Here is a 15167-nt window from a genome sequence, read left to right as displayed (position 1 = left end):
CTGGTTCATACCCCACGCCCGGTAGAGGAATCCTACTCCGTTGGGCCCCTGAGGGAGGCCCTTAACCCCAACTGTTCCAGGGGTGCTGTACAATGGCAGACCCTGCACTCTGACCCCAGGCTTCTCTCCCTGTCTGTGTGTCTCATGGAGAGCAAGCTGGGCTATGCGAAAAGACAAATTCCTAAAGCAAGAAATTGTATATGGCCAATAAAGTGATCTTATCTCTCTTATATGATTGAAACAGCAGTATTGATTGATACTGATATTGCTTTGTTGATTACTGAACATTTTTGCTAGCATTATATCACTTTTATACCCCGCAATATGTCGGTGCTACTTTTGTGTTGCTCCTACATAACATTCAAATTGCGTGAAAATGACACGAAAGAGGATGTTCTCTAGCTGTAGCAGACCCATTCCTCTGAGAAGGTTTAACAGATGCAAGTTGACTTTGATGAAAGGAAATGGGTGGAGGTCTGTATCAAAACGTACAGATGAGGGCTTATAGAAACTGTCCTCATTAAAACCTCAAGGTGGGGGTACATTACCCATCCAGGTTCAAGTAAGAGACCCCGAGCTCATCATCCCTGAGTCCGGGGTTCTCACTCCCTTATGAGGCCAAAAGTTCCCGTGATGAAGTGTTGTAATAATGTCTGATATAATCTAGGAAGGCAGGTGGGATGGCTAAATGATAGTCAATAGCTGCACTGCGCAATTGATTGATCGATTAGTGTTAGAAGGCTACAGTAGGGCTGGGAAATAGTCAGGCACTCCCACCTGAAAATAATAATAGTAATAATCCCTTACACTTGGATAGGGCTTTTCTGGACACTCCACTCAAAGCGTTTTACAGGTAATGGGGGCTCACCTCCACGACCACCAGTGTGCAGCCCCACCTGAATGATGCGACGGCAGCCATAGTGCGCCAGTACACTCCCCACACATCAGCTATTAGTGGGGAGGAGAGCAGAGTGATGACGTGTCCCTGTCACTATACTGGGGCATTAGGCCCCAAATGGACCGCAGGGTGAGCGCTCCTTGCTGGCCCCACTAACACCTCTTCCAGCAGCAACCTTAGTTTTTCCCAGGAGTCTCCCATCCAGGTACTGACCAGGCTCACACCTGCTGAGCTTCAGTGGGCTGCCAGTTGTGAGTTGCAGGGTGATATGGCTGTATGCAAGTACAGTGCCTTGCGAAAGTATTCGGCCCCCTTGAACTTTTCAACCTTTTGCCACATTTCAGGCTTCAAACATAAAGATATACATTTTTTATTTTATGTGAAGAATCACCAACAAGTGGGACACAATTGTGGAGTGGAACGAAATCTATTGGATTTTTGAAACTTTTTTAACTAATAAAAAAATGAAAAGTGGGGCGTGCAAAATTATTCGGCCCCCTTGCGTTAATACTTTGTAGAGCCACCTTTTGCTGCGATTACAGCTGCAAGTCGCTTGGGGTATGTCTCTATCAGTTTTGCACATCGAGAGACTGAAATTCTTGCCCATTCTTCCTTGCAAAACAGCTCGAGCTCAGTGAGGTTGGATGGAGAGCGTTTGTGAACAGCAGTTTTCAGCTCTTTCCACAGATTCTCGATTGGATTCAGGTCTGGACTTTGACTTAGCCATTCAAACACCTGGATACGTTTATTTGTGAACCATTTCTTTGTAGATTTTGCTGTATGTTTGGGATCATTGTCTTGTTGGAAGATAAATCTCCGTCCCAGTTTCAGGTCTTTTGCAGACTCCAACAGGTTTTCATCCAGAATGGTCCTGTATTTGGCTGCATCCATCTTCCCCTCAATTTTAACCATCTTCCCTGTCCCTGCTGAAGAAAAGCAGGCCCAAACCATGATGCTGCCACCACCATGTTTGACAGTGGGGATGGTGTGTTGAGGGTGATGAGCTGTGTTGCTTTTACGCCAAACATATCGTTTTGCATTGTGGCCAAAAAGTTCGATTTTGGTTTCATCTGACCAGAGCACCTTCTTCCACATGTTTGGGGTGTCTCCCAGGTGGCTTGTGGCAAACTTTAGATGAGACTTTTTATGGATATCTTTGAGAAATGGCTTTCTTCTTGCCACTCTTCCATAAAGGCCAGATTTGTGCAGTGTAAGACTGATTGTTGTCCTATGGACAGACTCTCCCACCTCAGCTGTAGTTCTCTGCAGTTCATCCAGAGTGATCATGGGCCTCTTGGCTGCATCTCTGATCAGTCTTCTCCTTGTCTGAGCTGAAAGTTTAGAGGGACGGCCAGGTCTTGGTAGATTTGCAGTGGTCTGATACTCCTTCCATTTCAAGATGATCGCTTGCACAGTGCTCCTTGGGATGTTTGAAGCTTGGGAAATCTTTTTGTATCCAAATCCGGCTTTAAACTTCTCCACAACAGTATTACGGACCTGCCTGGTGTGTTCCTTGGTCTTCATGATGCTCTCTGCGCTTTCAACAGAACCTTGAGACTATCACAGAGCAGGTGCATTTATACAGAGACTTGATTACACACAGGTGGATTCTATTTATCACCATCAGTCATTTAGGACAACATTGGATCATTCAGAGATCCTCGCTGAACTTCTGGAGTGAGTTTGCTGCACTGAAAGTAAAGGGGCCGAATAATTTTGCACGCCCCACTTTTCATTTTTTTATTAGTTAAAAAAGTTTCAAAAATCCAATAGATTTCGTTCCACTTCACAATTGTGTCCCACTTGTTGGTGATTCTTCACATAAAATAAAAAATTTATAACTTTATGTTTGAAGCCTGAAATGTGGCAAAAGGTTGAAAAGTTCAAGGGGGCCGAATACTTTCGCAAGGCACTGTATGTTTAATGCCTTTGAGATTCCTGTAGTTTGTGGGGCTCCTCCTCTTAGTGAGCATAAAGGAGGAAGATACACCTCACTGGTCTGATTCATCTGGGGCTGTCCCGATCCTGCCTCTGATCCCAACAAGAGTCTCCAGAGTCTCCAACAAGCATCGCCCCAGGCTGTCAGTCCTGCAGCGTGTACCAGGATATAGGAACATGAGGACACCCTGGGGATCACACAGCACACGGAGCTCTTGCTCCTGCAGCCCACACTGATCACACACCCGGCCTATTCACCCTCTCTGAGGGCGACACAGCCTCCCCTGCCTCAACCCGATGACGGAACCGTGGCGTAGTGCTGGCTGAGAGTAGGGTTCAAGTCAGGAGTCTCCAGTCCTGGTCCTGCAGGGCTACTGGAAACAGCTGTCCGAGTATAACTGGGGGCACCTGTGAAGGAATCCTAGGGTGCTGAGGACAAACAACTATTTTATGAGCTAAAATACTAACTTTTCCCACCATGTAATACAAATAGATGACTTTCATAGCTGTACACTTCAATGAACCCGGTGCTGGCCAGAGAAGGACAGGCACCCTCTTTCGAGCCTTGGTTCCTCTCAAGGTTTCTGCCTACTTTAATCAGAGGGAGTTTTTCTTGCCACCCTCGCCTTAGGCTTGCTCACTGGGTGGTTCAGGCCCGGAAATCTGTAAAGCTGCTTTGTGACCATGTCCATTATACAAAGCGCTATACAAATAAAACTGAATTGAACTGAAACAAAACAACTGCTCCCCCAATATGACACAGGCAGCATTCTGGGATATTTCAATTGGCAGCTGGCGGGGATTTTGAAATTGATTCTCCTCTAGCAACTAAATGGGGGAAAAAAAACAGGCTGAATGGCTCTGCTTATTCGTACCCCTGGTCTGCGTAGTCAAATAGTCAGCCTGGGAGCAGAAAGCACAAGGTTTGACGTCTCCACAGGCTCTCCTGTCTGTACAATGGTTTCCAAACAGGAGAGCAGCTGATGGAAGTTGTTCTTAAAACAAGCAACCGGCAGAGATGGAGAGACAGTCCGTCTTTGGGGCGGAGACTCAGACTATTCACTGCTGTTCCAAGACACAGGAACCTTTTTTGTGCTACAGCTCCAGTTGAGGACAATTAAAAACATTTCCACCCACTGCCTTGCTTACTCACAATCTTTGATTCTGTCTTAAAACATGTACTCTGGTAAGTGTTCAGCTAACAGTATGAAGAGCATGAAAAGAAACATATTGTACTTACCACAGCATTTGGGATCATTTCCTATTTGCTAGAATTACTTACAGGTACGTGGACAGAAAAATGGAATCACTTATGTAAAGTCACGATAAAGGCTGTTTTGCCACCAGTGGTGGACAGTATGACCAGTATGAGCTGTGGCATAGTCTCCCCGTGTCTAGAACTGTGCAGGAGGGATGCAGAACTATTCTTCCACAAGAAAGTCAGTCAACTCAAACCTGGCAGGAGGAGGAAAATGCTGCCTCAGGCGCTGCTTTGGGATATACTATAATTGCTCGACTGGGGTCAGAGCTGGTGACAAAGGACACTGTGCTGTCAGAGGGGCTGGTCTTTGCATTGGATGGGTCAGTGTTCAGAAGAATAGGGTTAAGCTTGGTGTCTCGACTAAATGCGCCTCTGGGCTTGCAAAACGTGCACCATATGGCCAACCAAAGTCTTACCTTAATTCAAAGGGTGAATTTGAACAGCTGCTGCATGTTACTCATGTGGTTGCTGCACTTTAGAGGTGGATGAATTGGGTCCCTATCTATTATATGTGTAAAGTGCTTTAGAAAAGTGCTATATAACGTCAATCATCTTTATAAGGCATTTATTTAATAATTTCTATAATAAAAAGGGCTTAGCTGTCCCTCACATAGACAAGGTACTTCTGAGATTTTTTTCTGTACAGTTTTACATTTTGCTCTTGGAACCAGGAATCCCACTTGGACATGCAGTACAATTTTATGTTTTATGAGTAAAATTCAACCATCCAGGCTGTAGTGGGGATCTTCCACACTGTGTGAACATTTTCTTTGGCTACGATCAGTAACACACACAGAATAAGAACATGGTAAAGTCTGGAAATCAGCTTAGCTTTTCCAACACAGACTGTCATTGTATGCGGTTAGGCCAACAGTTTCATATGAAATAGCTACTCAATGCCTTCTACATTCAGCAACATTATTGTTTTGTGCATTTAAAAGAAAATAACATCAGGGCAGATGCTGGCTGCACACACACTCTTCCTGAGATTTCCAGTCTGGTTGGGTGCACATCTCTGCAATGTCCAGTGCACACGCAACCTGGCCTGGGAACAGAGCACGGCTCCGGCAACATCGGACTCGGACAGGTCCTTAGCAGGACTGGTCATCCGAGACGTCATTCTCAACCGGCCGAGAGACCCAGCAAGACGGCAGAGGGCAGAGGGAGCTGTACGTGGCACTGTGTACCCTACAAACAGCAGACACACTGCTTCCTTATACAGTATATACACCTGTGGACTGCATCACACCTCTGTACACCATATGACTTCATAGCCTACGCAGTGCCACAGCCCGCCGGCTCTCCATCTGCGGTTCCCGGCTTGTTTCTGAGGAGCCGCCTGTCCCCCAGTCACAGCCTCCCTGCACACCCACCCAGAGGGAGAGGGGGAGCGAGAGAATTACACTTCTCTTCTCCTGGGGTGGGTGTAGTCAGGGAGGCTCTACGACGATCAGGTGACGCACAGCTCGGCGGCCCAGGCAGGCGGCTTGCTGTTGTAAGGCACGCAGACTTGGGGCGCTCCCCCTGCCTCACCCGCACTCTCGGGGCCCCCCTCTTCCCTCTCCCCCTCCTCTGCTGCCCCCGGCCGGCCACCGAGCCCCCCTGGCATCTCCAGCCCGGGCTGGTCTGTGTATGGCTGCTGCAGGACCTTCAGGACTCGCTGCACCTGGGAGAGAGGAGCCGAGGGGGAGTCAGGGGCGCTGATGAGAAGACCTTCGCTCTTTCACTCTTACATGACATCAGTCATTCCAGCGACTAGTGAACAGGAGGGGCTGGTTTTATGTCACAATTCTTGCAAACTCTTGCTCTCGCCCGTGTGGCAAGACCAGCAGTGTGCGACAACAGGGCGAACCTGCCATGTTGTTCATTCTCAATTCTTCGATCAAAGGGTACAGCTGACGAATCTGACAAAACGCAGACAAACAGAAACATACGAAATGACCCTGACAAACAGCACTCAGGTCATGCACTGTTTATTGCAAGATGGAAAGAACTAAATCAGTAAGACGACCGGATGGTTACTTTCAGCTTTTTTCCGATGCAGACTCCTGTACCCTCTTACCTCAGAGAAGTCCCCACACTCTGCTGCCTCTATGGCATTCTGGGCAATGTAGTTCCTGAGGACCACGCGCGGATTGGTGCAGTTCATCACTCGCACCCTCTCCGCCTCGCCGGCCTCCACGTCGCTCTCCCCTTCGAACTCCAGGGCCAGGCGCTCCCTGAGAGAGGGGGGGCAGGGCGTGAGAGGCAAGGGGAGGGGAGGCCCTTACCAATCATGGCCTCCTAATAATCCCCATCTATGAATTGGCTTCATTACTCTGCTCTCCTCCCCACTGAGAGCTGGTGTGTGGGGAGCGTTCTGGCGCACAATGGCTGCCGTCGCATCATCCAGGTGGGGCTGCACACTGGTGGTGGTGGAGGGGAGCCCCCATTACCTGTAAAGCGCTTTGAGTGGAGTGTCCAGAAAAGCGCTATATAAGTGTAAGCTATTATTATTATTATTATTATTATTATTAACCAGAGATGGAGATGGGGGGCTGGAATGCAGTGAGAGTATCAGGGTGGCCCAGCAGTCGCCGGGTCTCTGTACCTGTATTTCTGAACCCAGCTCGTCCACTCCTCTCTCTGTCTCTCCCTGAGCTGCTCCTCGCTCGTCTCCAGCAGCTCTTTCAGCTTCTCCAGATGCTTCAGCTCGCGCAACACCGACCGCCTCTCACTGAGGACCTGGAACAGGCTGGGGTTCGACTGGGCCAGAGTCAGGATCATAGCGAGCTCCCTGACCAGGAAGAGGTGGAGAGTGAGCAGGGGCAGACCAGGGCCGGAGAGAGTCTCGGCCAGCCGAGCCAACACCTGAAACGGGTGAACACGCCGGCTGGAGCCTGTGCCTCGTCTCGTGGAAGGTTCTTTTGGGATTTTCAGTGCCCTCGCGATGGTCTCATCCCCCCCCTGCTTTGCATTACGAGCAGCTGCTGTTGGAAATGGGTGCAGAAAGTGTGAAAAGGAAGGCCAGAGCGGAACAGAAGGGACAAGGCCTCTCTTATCCGTCCCACCTCCCTTTCCAGCCTGCTACCCCTGCACTGTCCTGCTTCGCTCGACCTGTCCTTGCTTTCATGTTCTGAAACTACCAGTTAGCCAGCAGCCATATCACCCTGCAACTCACAACTGGCAGCCCACTGAAGCTCAGCAGGTGTGAGCCTGGTCAGTACCTGGATGGGAGACTCCTGGGAAAAACTAAGGTTGCTGCTGGAAGAGGTGTTAGTGGGGCCAGCAGGGGGCGCTCACCCTGCGGCTCATGTGGGTCCTAATGCCCCAGTGTAGTGACGGGGACACTATACTGTAAACAGGCGCCGTCCTTCGGATGAGATGTAAAACCGAGGTCCTGATTCTCTGTGGTCATTAAAAATCCCAGGGTGTTTCTCGAAAAGAGTAGGGGTGTAACCCCGGCATTCTGGCCAAATTTCCCCATCGGCCCTCACCAATCATGGCCTCCTAATAATCCCCATCTATGAATTGGCTTCATTACTCTCTGCTCTCCTCCCCACTAATAGCTGATGTGTGGGGAGCGTTCTGGCGCACTATGGCTGCCGTCACATCATCCAGGTGGGGCTGCACATTGGTGGAGGGGATCCCCATTACCTGTAAAGCGCTTTGAGTGGAGTGTCCAGAAAAAGCCCTATATAAGTGTAAGCAATTATTATTATTAATTATTATTACCAAGCCCTCAGTACTCAATTTACCCCAACTATATATCTCCAATCTTAATCTGTAGGCTTCTCATATATCCCCCAGACTTGCTCCTCTCCTGCATTCAATTTGCTCTTTGCAGAGAGACCGATATCTGTTGTTTGAGACATTTCAAGAATACCTCAAAGGCAGGGATTGCCTTGACAAAAGCAGTCATTGTGCCATTATAAAGGTCTAGTGTACATGCAGTGACCACTTCTAAACACACATTCATGGCGACAGCAGAGAGGCTGGGACTGCACTCAGACTATAAAAGCTTCCCGATAATACTGGATTTGAATTAAATCACGAATCAAAATGTTTTTAATGACCTTTTTTTTTTGGAGGGACATTGTTAAAGTCACTGGAAATGCAGATCACGGCATATGCTTTAGTGTTATCAACTGTAGCTGTTGCTTCAAAGACACAGGTAAAAAAAGATTTTCTCTTTCTAAATCCATGTTAGCGCTCTTTAAGTGCCAGTGGTTTATCGTTTTCTCAGAGCTCCTCGAGAGCTCCGCAAGGTGGATGCACTTTAGGCGTGTCTCCTTGGACCTTCTCCTTAAAATGGCCTTTTTCGGAACAAATCAAAGCTCATTTCAAACCTTCACTGAACTGCGCTGCGGCTTCTTGCACCCTCTACACCGGTCACTCTTTCTGAACTCACCCCAGCCCACACCAACAAAACCCAGCCCCCCCCCCCCCCCTCACCGGGGGTCCATGGTGGGGCGGTGAGCGGCCCGCAGCTCCTCCAGAGAGGCGCACTGTGCCAGGAGCAGCTCCACACTGCGGCTCACGGGGTCCCCAGCGCCCTCGCTGTCCGGCACGCCTGGGCTGGGCACCTGGCTCAGGCTACGGAAGGTGTTGGTGAAGTCGGCGCCTGCGGGGGGGGGGATAGAGGGAAGGGCGAGAGGCACAGAGATGAAGACCCAGGAGGTGGACAGAAAGGAGTGGTTAGACAGGGGCCAGAGAAAGGAAGGGAGACAGCAGCACAGGCTGAAACTGGACACAGGGCTGCCCAGAGAGGACAGAGTCAGTGACCACAGCCTGGGCACAGAAACTGGACACAGGCAGACCTGGCTGCTCAGAGAGGACAGAGTCAGTGACCAGAGCCAGGCCACAGAAACCGGACACAGACAGACCTGGCTTTGTCTTCCTATTGCCAGCAGGGAGAAACAGAACAGAAGTCCACTTTTTTTGCTACACTGAGAAAATGCCAGGATTAGACAAACATTCATGCCCTAAAAATCGAACTCCTAGAACTCCCACACCTGTCTGAATCACAACAATGTCCAATCCTACTGCAGCCCAGTTCTCTCAATAATGTTTTATGCGATGTATGTAAATGTCCAGTACTATGTTTTTACAGTAAATGTTGTGTTAATTCTTTCTGCTTTGTCAACATTGTACATCAGTCAGGCCAGTAGGGCCCCTCGAATTTGAATCGGAGAGACAGAGAAAAAAGATCAGCTGAAAGCACGCTGGGTACAACAGGGGGTGAGCAGGACAGGACAGGTGAACGGTCAGGCCCTCCCTCCCCCACGGGTGCACCTGTGTTGTGCATGGTCTGCAGCAGCAGCGTGACCAGCTCCTCGTCCTCCGGCGTCTCTCTCCTCAGCAGCCCCAGTTTCCTCCTCATGTTGTCCAGGTAGAAGGCGTTGAACTGGGGCACGAACTCCGCCACGATGGCCTCGGCCCGGGGCGCCGGCAGCTCGGGGCCCATTGCCTCTGCCAGCCGCTCCAGGTTCCAGCGGCACACCGACGGCTGGGCGCTGTACGAGTAGCGCCCCCCGGTGTCGGAGGCGTTGCACACAAAGTCAGGATCAAACCTGCACAGCCAGAGAGAAAGACAGGGTAATGGTACTTTTAAAAAGACCACTGGATATGATGATGATGAATATTGTTATTATTTGCTTACGCTTACATTGCATTTTTTTTGTAAAGTTTGTACTGAATTTGGACAGGACGCCAGGGGAACACCCTTACATTTTTCAAGAAACGGTACGGGCCAGCGTCATTTTCAGTGACCGAGAGTCAGGACCTTGGTTTTATGTCGCATCCAAAGGAGGCGCCTTTTTTACATTATAGTGTCCCCGTCACTATACTGGGGCATTAGGACCCACACAGACCGCAGGGTGAGCGCCCCCTAACACCTCTTCCAGCAGCAACCTTAGTCTTTCCCAGGAGTCTCCCATCCAGGTACTGACCAGGCTCACACCTGCTGAGCTTCAGTGGGCTGCCAGTCATGATTTGCACAGTGATACAGCTGCTGGCTATAGCAGATTATAACACAATGAGAGCAGGATATTTCTGTATTTTTACAAATGAGAGGGAACCTTCAGGCCCATATAGCCTGTTTAGCATTTTCCACACTCCCACCACCCTGTGTGTAAAGACGTGCCTCCTATTCACAGCTTTCAATGCACTTCCACGCAGTTCCTTCTGGAACTTGCTGGTCAGTGTTTCACTCTTCAGATTAAAAATCTTCCGGGTTGACTTCGTCAGTATTTTCGAATACTTGCGCAAGACCCCTTGTAGTCTTTTCTGTTGAACACGGGTTCCTTGAGCCTGTCAGTGCAGGACCCAAAATGGATCTCTGGACTAATTCCAAAGCAGGAATAACCATTAACATATTGTTTTATAAGGCAATGTTAATATTTGGTGGATAAAAAGCTGAAAAAATAAAACAGGGGCAGAGAAAGACGAGGAAGCTGGCGCGGCTGTGAGGGTAAGAAGAGGGGTAAAGAATAAAAGATCTGAGACGGACTAGAAGAGAGACACAGCTCCACCTGTCCATGAAACCGAAGGGGCCGTAGTCCAGCGTCAGGCCGAGAACGCTCATGTTATCGGTGTTCAGGACGCCATGACAGAAGCCCACACACTGCCACTGGGACACCAGTCTGGCTGTCCGCACGGTCACCTAGACACAGGAGCACAACATCACACAGCCGCACACAGCGGACAGAGGACATCTTAGACCTAAAGCTCTTTCTACAGCTCTACTGGATGACCTCTAGCATCTTGAGCTGCATCGTCGGCTTGTTATCGAGAGCAGAACGTATGGTATAACCCAGTGTAAACCAGTCCAGCCTGCTCCGGTCTAGACACGACAGGCCCGGTCCAGTACCTCCCTGAAGAAGGCGGCGTTCCTCTCCACCCGGTCTGCCCCCCGGCTCTGCTGGATGTCGGGGTAGAAGGTGTCGATGACGTAATCCAGCAACTGGGCTCTGATGTCATCGCGGCCCACGCTGGGGCCCTGGCGCCCCGTCAGCTCGTCCTGCGGCTTGAAGATCTCGAACGAGCCAAACCTGCACACAGAAAAAACCCTCTCAGCCTGCGCCCGGCGCAGAAAGAAAGAAAACCGAGTACCGCCTTCTCCCGGTCTACACAGAACACCGACGCTCACTGCAGAAGTCCCGTCTTTCATGACGGACTGTTAAGACAGAAGCTCACTACGTCGTCACTTTAGGTCTTACGATTCTGGGAAAAAATCCTTCTCCTTCCAAAGAACATGTCTTTGGAACGTCATCATAACTGGAGTTGAAAAATGTTTTTTTTTCTTCCTTATCACCTTAACACAAAGTATGGAAGTATGGGGTGAAAAAGCATGACAATAGCATTCAGTGTTATGGATTATAGATCAGAAGCATTTAGACTAAAATTGTAGACGGCAGAGTTTTTAGGGAAGTTGTTTAGCGCAATGAATGATTAAAAAGTCCAGGACTCAATGAGGAGTGCCAGTACGCTAAAAACAAGAAGTCATTTGCGCCGGTACTACACATCAGACAGCACCGGCCCAGTTCAATCACTGCTTTTAACACAGTCTTATTACTGTCCACATTCCTGAACAATAACGACCTGTACCAGCACAGAGAGGAGAAAACCCAAGGCCTTTCTCTTTTTAACTCTGCGTTAAGCAGTTTCTAATGGCAAGCCCAGAAGCACCTCCTGCCCTGACCTCGGGACAAGGTACTGAAATGTAAATTACAGGTACATTTCTTACAGAGCTGCAGCAATGCAGGAGGGCAGTGCAACAGCGTCATTTGGGAAACCCACTAAATTTGATTCAAAGGCAGCCTTTTAAACCCCTCTCAAGACCAGGCAGAATCAATCTACAGGACAGCTCGGAGACCGACACTGGATCAAGGGATCAAAAGCGAGAAATTTAAAACGCATTTCAAACTGAGCCGGGGAAACAATCCTTACACGGAGAGGCAAGGGTGGCTGGGAACACCATGCAAACACCGTGCCACACTGTCAGAGGCCGAGGAACCGCGTCGGATTAAATAGCGATGGCAGACAAATCCGAAGGGCGGGCCGCGCGGCCCCTCGCTCGTCACCACGCTCTGGTACGGCACACCCCGGGCTACACCAGGCTCCACCGGGCTCCACCGACCTGACGAAGGTGGGGGCGACGCGCAGCACCACGGAGCAGCTCTCGGGCCTCGGCCGCCCGCTGTAGAAGACGTCCCTGAGGACGGTGCTGTCGGAGGTGACCAGCGAGCCGGCCCGCGTCGTGGGCACGCCCAGCCCGAACATCGCCTCGCTGCACAGGAACTCCCGCACGCTGGAGCGCAGCACCTTGCGCCCGTCCGCCTCTCTGAGACGAGAAGGAGAGCCTGACACATACCGAATAACGATACTATCCTTACACTTCTCTAATAATGCATTTCTTACACCTATATAGCGCTTTTCTGGACACTCCACTCAAAGTGCTTTACAGGTAATGGGGGCTCCCCTCCACCTCCACCAGTGTACAGCCCCACCTGTACCTCGGAGAGTCAGGACCCTGGTTTTACATGTCCTCTGAAGGATGGCCCCATTTCTACAGGAAGGTATTTTTTTAAAACAAGATGGGGGGGACGACAGCCCTTTACACAAAGAGTTGCGGGAGTGTGGAACAAGCTGTTCAGCGCCATACCCTGGCTGGCAACCGCCAGATGAGAATCCGGGATAGAGCAGCTAGTAAACAAAATGAATAGATGGGCTGTACAGCCTCCTCTCACTTGGGGCAGTTATTACAGATATAAAGAACATACTTCTTGCAAGATCTCAGAGCTGTAGATCTTGGGCAAAATGCCCTCTCTCGTGAGGCCTTACCTGGAGTAGGGGGTGAGCCCAGCGCCCTTCACCTGGATCTCCCAGCGGCCGGACGGGTTCTCCCGCAGTAGCTCCTCGCTCTGCCCGGGTGGGGCTCGCACCTCACCCAGGTAACAAGCCGCCCCATCGCCCAGCTGCCCGGCGAAGTGGCCGAACTGGTGGCCGCAGTAGCAGTGAGCAGCGGGCTCGGAGCCGGGCATGACCCGGGAGCCGCTCAGGTACTCCGGGCCCAGCGGGTCCCGCAGGACCTCCTCCGCGTCCAGCCCCAGCAGGGACAGCGCCGGCCCGGACACGGCCACAAACCGGGGTCTGAGCAGCGGCTGCGGCTGCACTCGGGAGAAACAAGCCCCTCGCACCGTCCTGCTGCCCGGCTCCTGAGAGGGGTCGAGCGGCAGCCTCCTCAGCGCCACGTTGTCAAACTGCAGCCGCTCCAGGGGCGAGCGGCTGGCCGCTGACCCCATACTGTCCATACCGGTGGCAGAAGCAGAGGTCCGGGTGCCCCTGAGCGCGGATATTCCCGAGTTGAAGTTACGAAACCAGGCGAACCGCAGACAGACAGCCGCCATTCGTTAGCGGCTGCATTATATTCCCGAAAGGAACCTGCGCAGAAAGTGTAGAGGAACCCAGAGCTTTCGGTCCCAAGATGCGCTCTTAGCGTGCGTTTCGCAATACGCTTTCGTAAAAACGAAAACATTGCGGAGGAGAGATGGGGTACGGCTCCAATATCATTCCCCTAAGAAACAACTGCTAGTAGGAACCATCGAATCCATTTTTAACAACTCAATACTACGCCCTTGTTTTTGTTGTGAAAAAACAACAACTTTAAAGTTCCTCTGTGTTATCCCCTTCAGTTTTTTTGTTCGATGTGTGTTACACACAGCATCCTAAAACTGAAACCTTTTCCTAAAATGAGAGCAATGATTCCATATATAGGTATTACTTAAATATACCACAAGGTCTCACGGTACGGCAGGTTTGTCTTTTACGAGAAAAATAATAATAAACCGCAGCCACCACATCAGTTGTTGGATGAATCGTTCCATGTCTCCGGTGAGGTCTGTAAACATGTAGTAAACACCTCGCTCAAGTAGCAAACCGACCACTAAGTAAGATTATTACAACATTTTTGGAGCATTTTTTTTTATTTTCCTTTAGTCTAGTATCCATCAAAGAGGCTACATGGGACAAAGTGTCTACTCTCGCCAGTAACTCTTCATACGTCCATAGTCTTTAGTAAAAAAAAAAGTTGTCATTCTGACTTGGGCCAGTCTTTTCCTTCTAACGTATATAAGAGAAATAACCCCTTTAGTGAAGTATCCTAAGGAGTTAAATTTTAATTTTTATTATACATTCTCCAGTTCATACTTTCTTCTATCATGTCCCCATTTTCTTTTTATATTATTATTATTATTTTTATACTTCTACATTTTTGCAATTTTTGCACTTTGAATTTGATTAAGCTTTTAGAAAATGGGTGGATGGATATACTTTTCAGATGCAGCTCATTGAGATAAATGTATGAAAGCCACTATAAAGTTTATTATCCACAATCAGGAAGCTGCGTATTCCTGGAAGGAGTCGCAGAAACCCTGATCCTATCCTAGAAGCACAGGCTGTGAGGCAGACTATACTCTGGGACATTGTGTCCAGGGCCTCACCCTGCCTTACACTTCACACAGAGGACACACTCACAAGCACACAGGGGTGCTTCAGACACAACAATAAACCTCTGGAAAGTGGGAGGAAGCGTGAGCCCCCCTGGTGAAAACCCACACCAATTAGGTGAGAACATGCAAACTCCACACGTAAGGTAACTTATTGAATCCAGGGCCTAAGAGCTGTGAGGCAGCAGTGCAGCCTGAGCACCCTGCCTCCCTCCATCAGTCTTCTAGCTGCTTTATGCAGTACTGGGTCGCAGGGGAGCTGGAGTCTATCCCTGCAGGATACAAGGATACATGGGCACAAGACAGGATGCTGCCTGGATAAGACGAGCACCCTGTCACCCAAGTCTTATTTTCACTGAGCCGGTTAGCAGCAGCTTATTACTGAGATGCTCTGAACACAGCAAAGACAAGTTACAAGACGACAGCCAGAAGATTCCACCCAATTTGTAATGAATTACTTCGTTTTTCTATCAGTTTTATTTAGTCGATTTACAGTGTTCTATTTTACGTCCCTTATGTGTTTTATGTGTCTGTTATTGTTCAGTGTTTGAAAATCCCTCAGATTTGAAATGGTGATTGAACT

General features: G+C 49.6%; 1 protein-coding gene across 1 annotated transcript; it reads right to left on the bottom strand.

Annotated features, from left to right (window-relative positions):
* Positions 1–4645: 4645 nt before the first annotated feature.
* On the bottom strand, positions 4646–13582 carry selenoo1 (selenoprotein O1). The gene is made up of 9 exons (XM_069192612.1): positions 12921–13582; positions 12217–12420; positions 10948–11128; positions 10610–10740; positions 9372–9649; positions 8532–8700; positions 6688–6873; positions 6160–6316; positions 4646–5763 (listed from the first exon to the last, which is right to left on the bottom strand). The coding sequence occupies exons 1-9, from the start codon at positions 13484–13486 to the stop codon at positions 5539–5541; spliced, it is 2097 nt and encodes a 698-aa protein (XP_069048713.1). The 5' UTR covers positions 13487–13582; the 3' UTR covers positions 4646–5538.
* Between the last annotated feature and the right edge of the window lie 1585 nt (positions 13583–15167).

This window comes from Lepisosteus oculatus, chromosome 7, assembly GCF_040954835.1.
Source record: "Lepisosteus oculatus isolate fLepOcu1 chromosome 7, fLepOcu1.hap2, whole genome shotgun sequence".
Classification (NCBI taxonomy): domain Eukaryota; kingdom Metazoa; phylum Chordata; class Actinopteri; order Semionotiformes; family Lepisosteidae; genus Lepisosteus; species Lepisosteus oculatus.
This window is presented reverse-complemented; position numbering and strand designations above follow the sequence as displayed.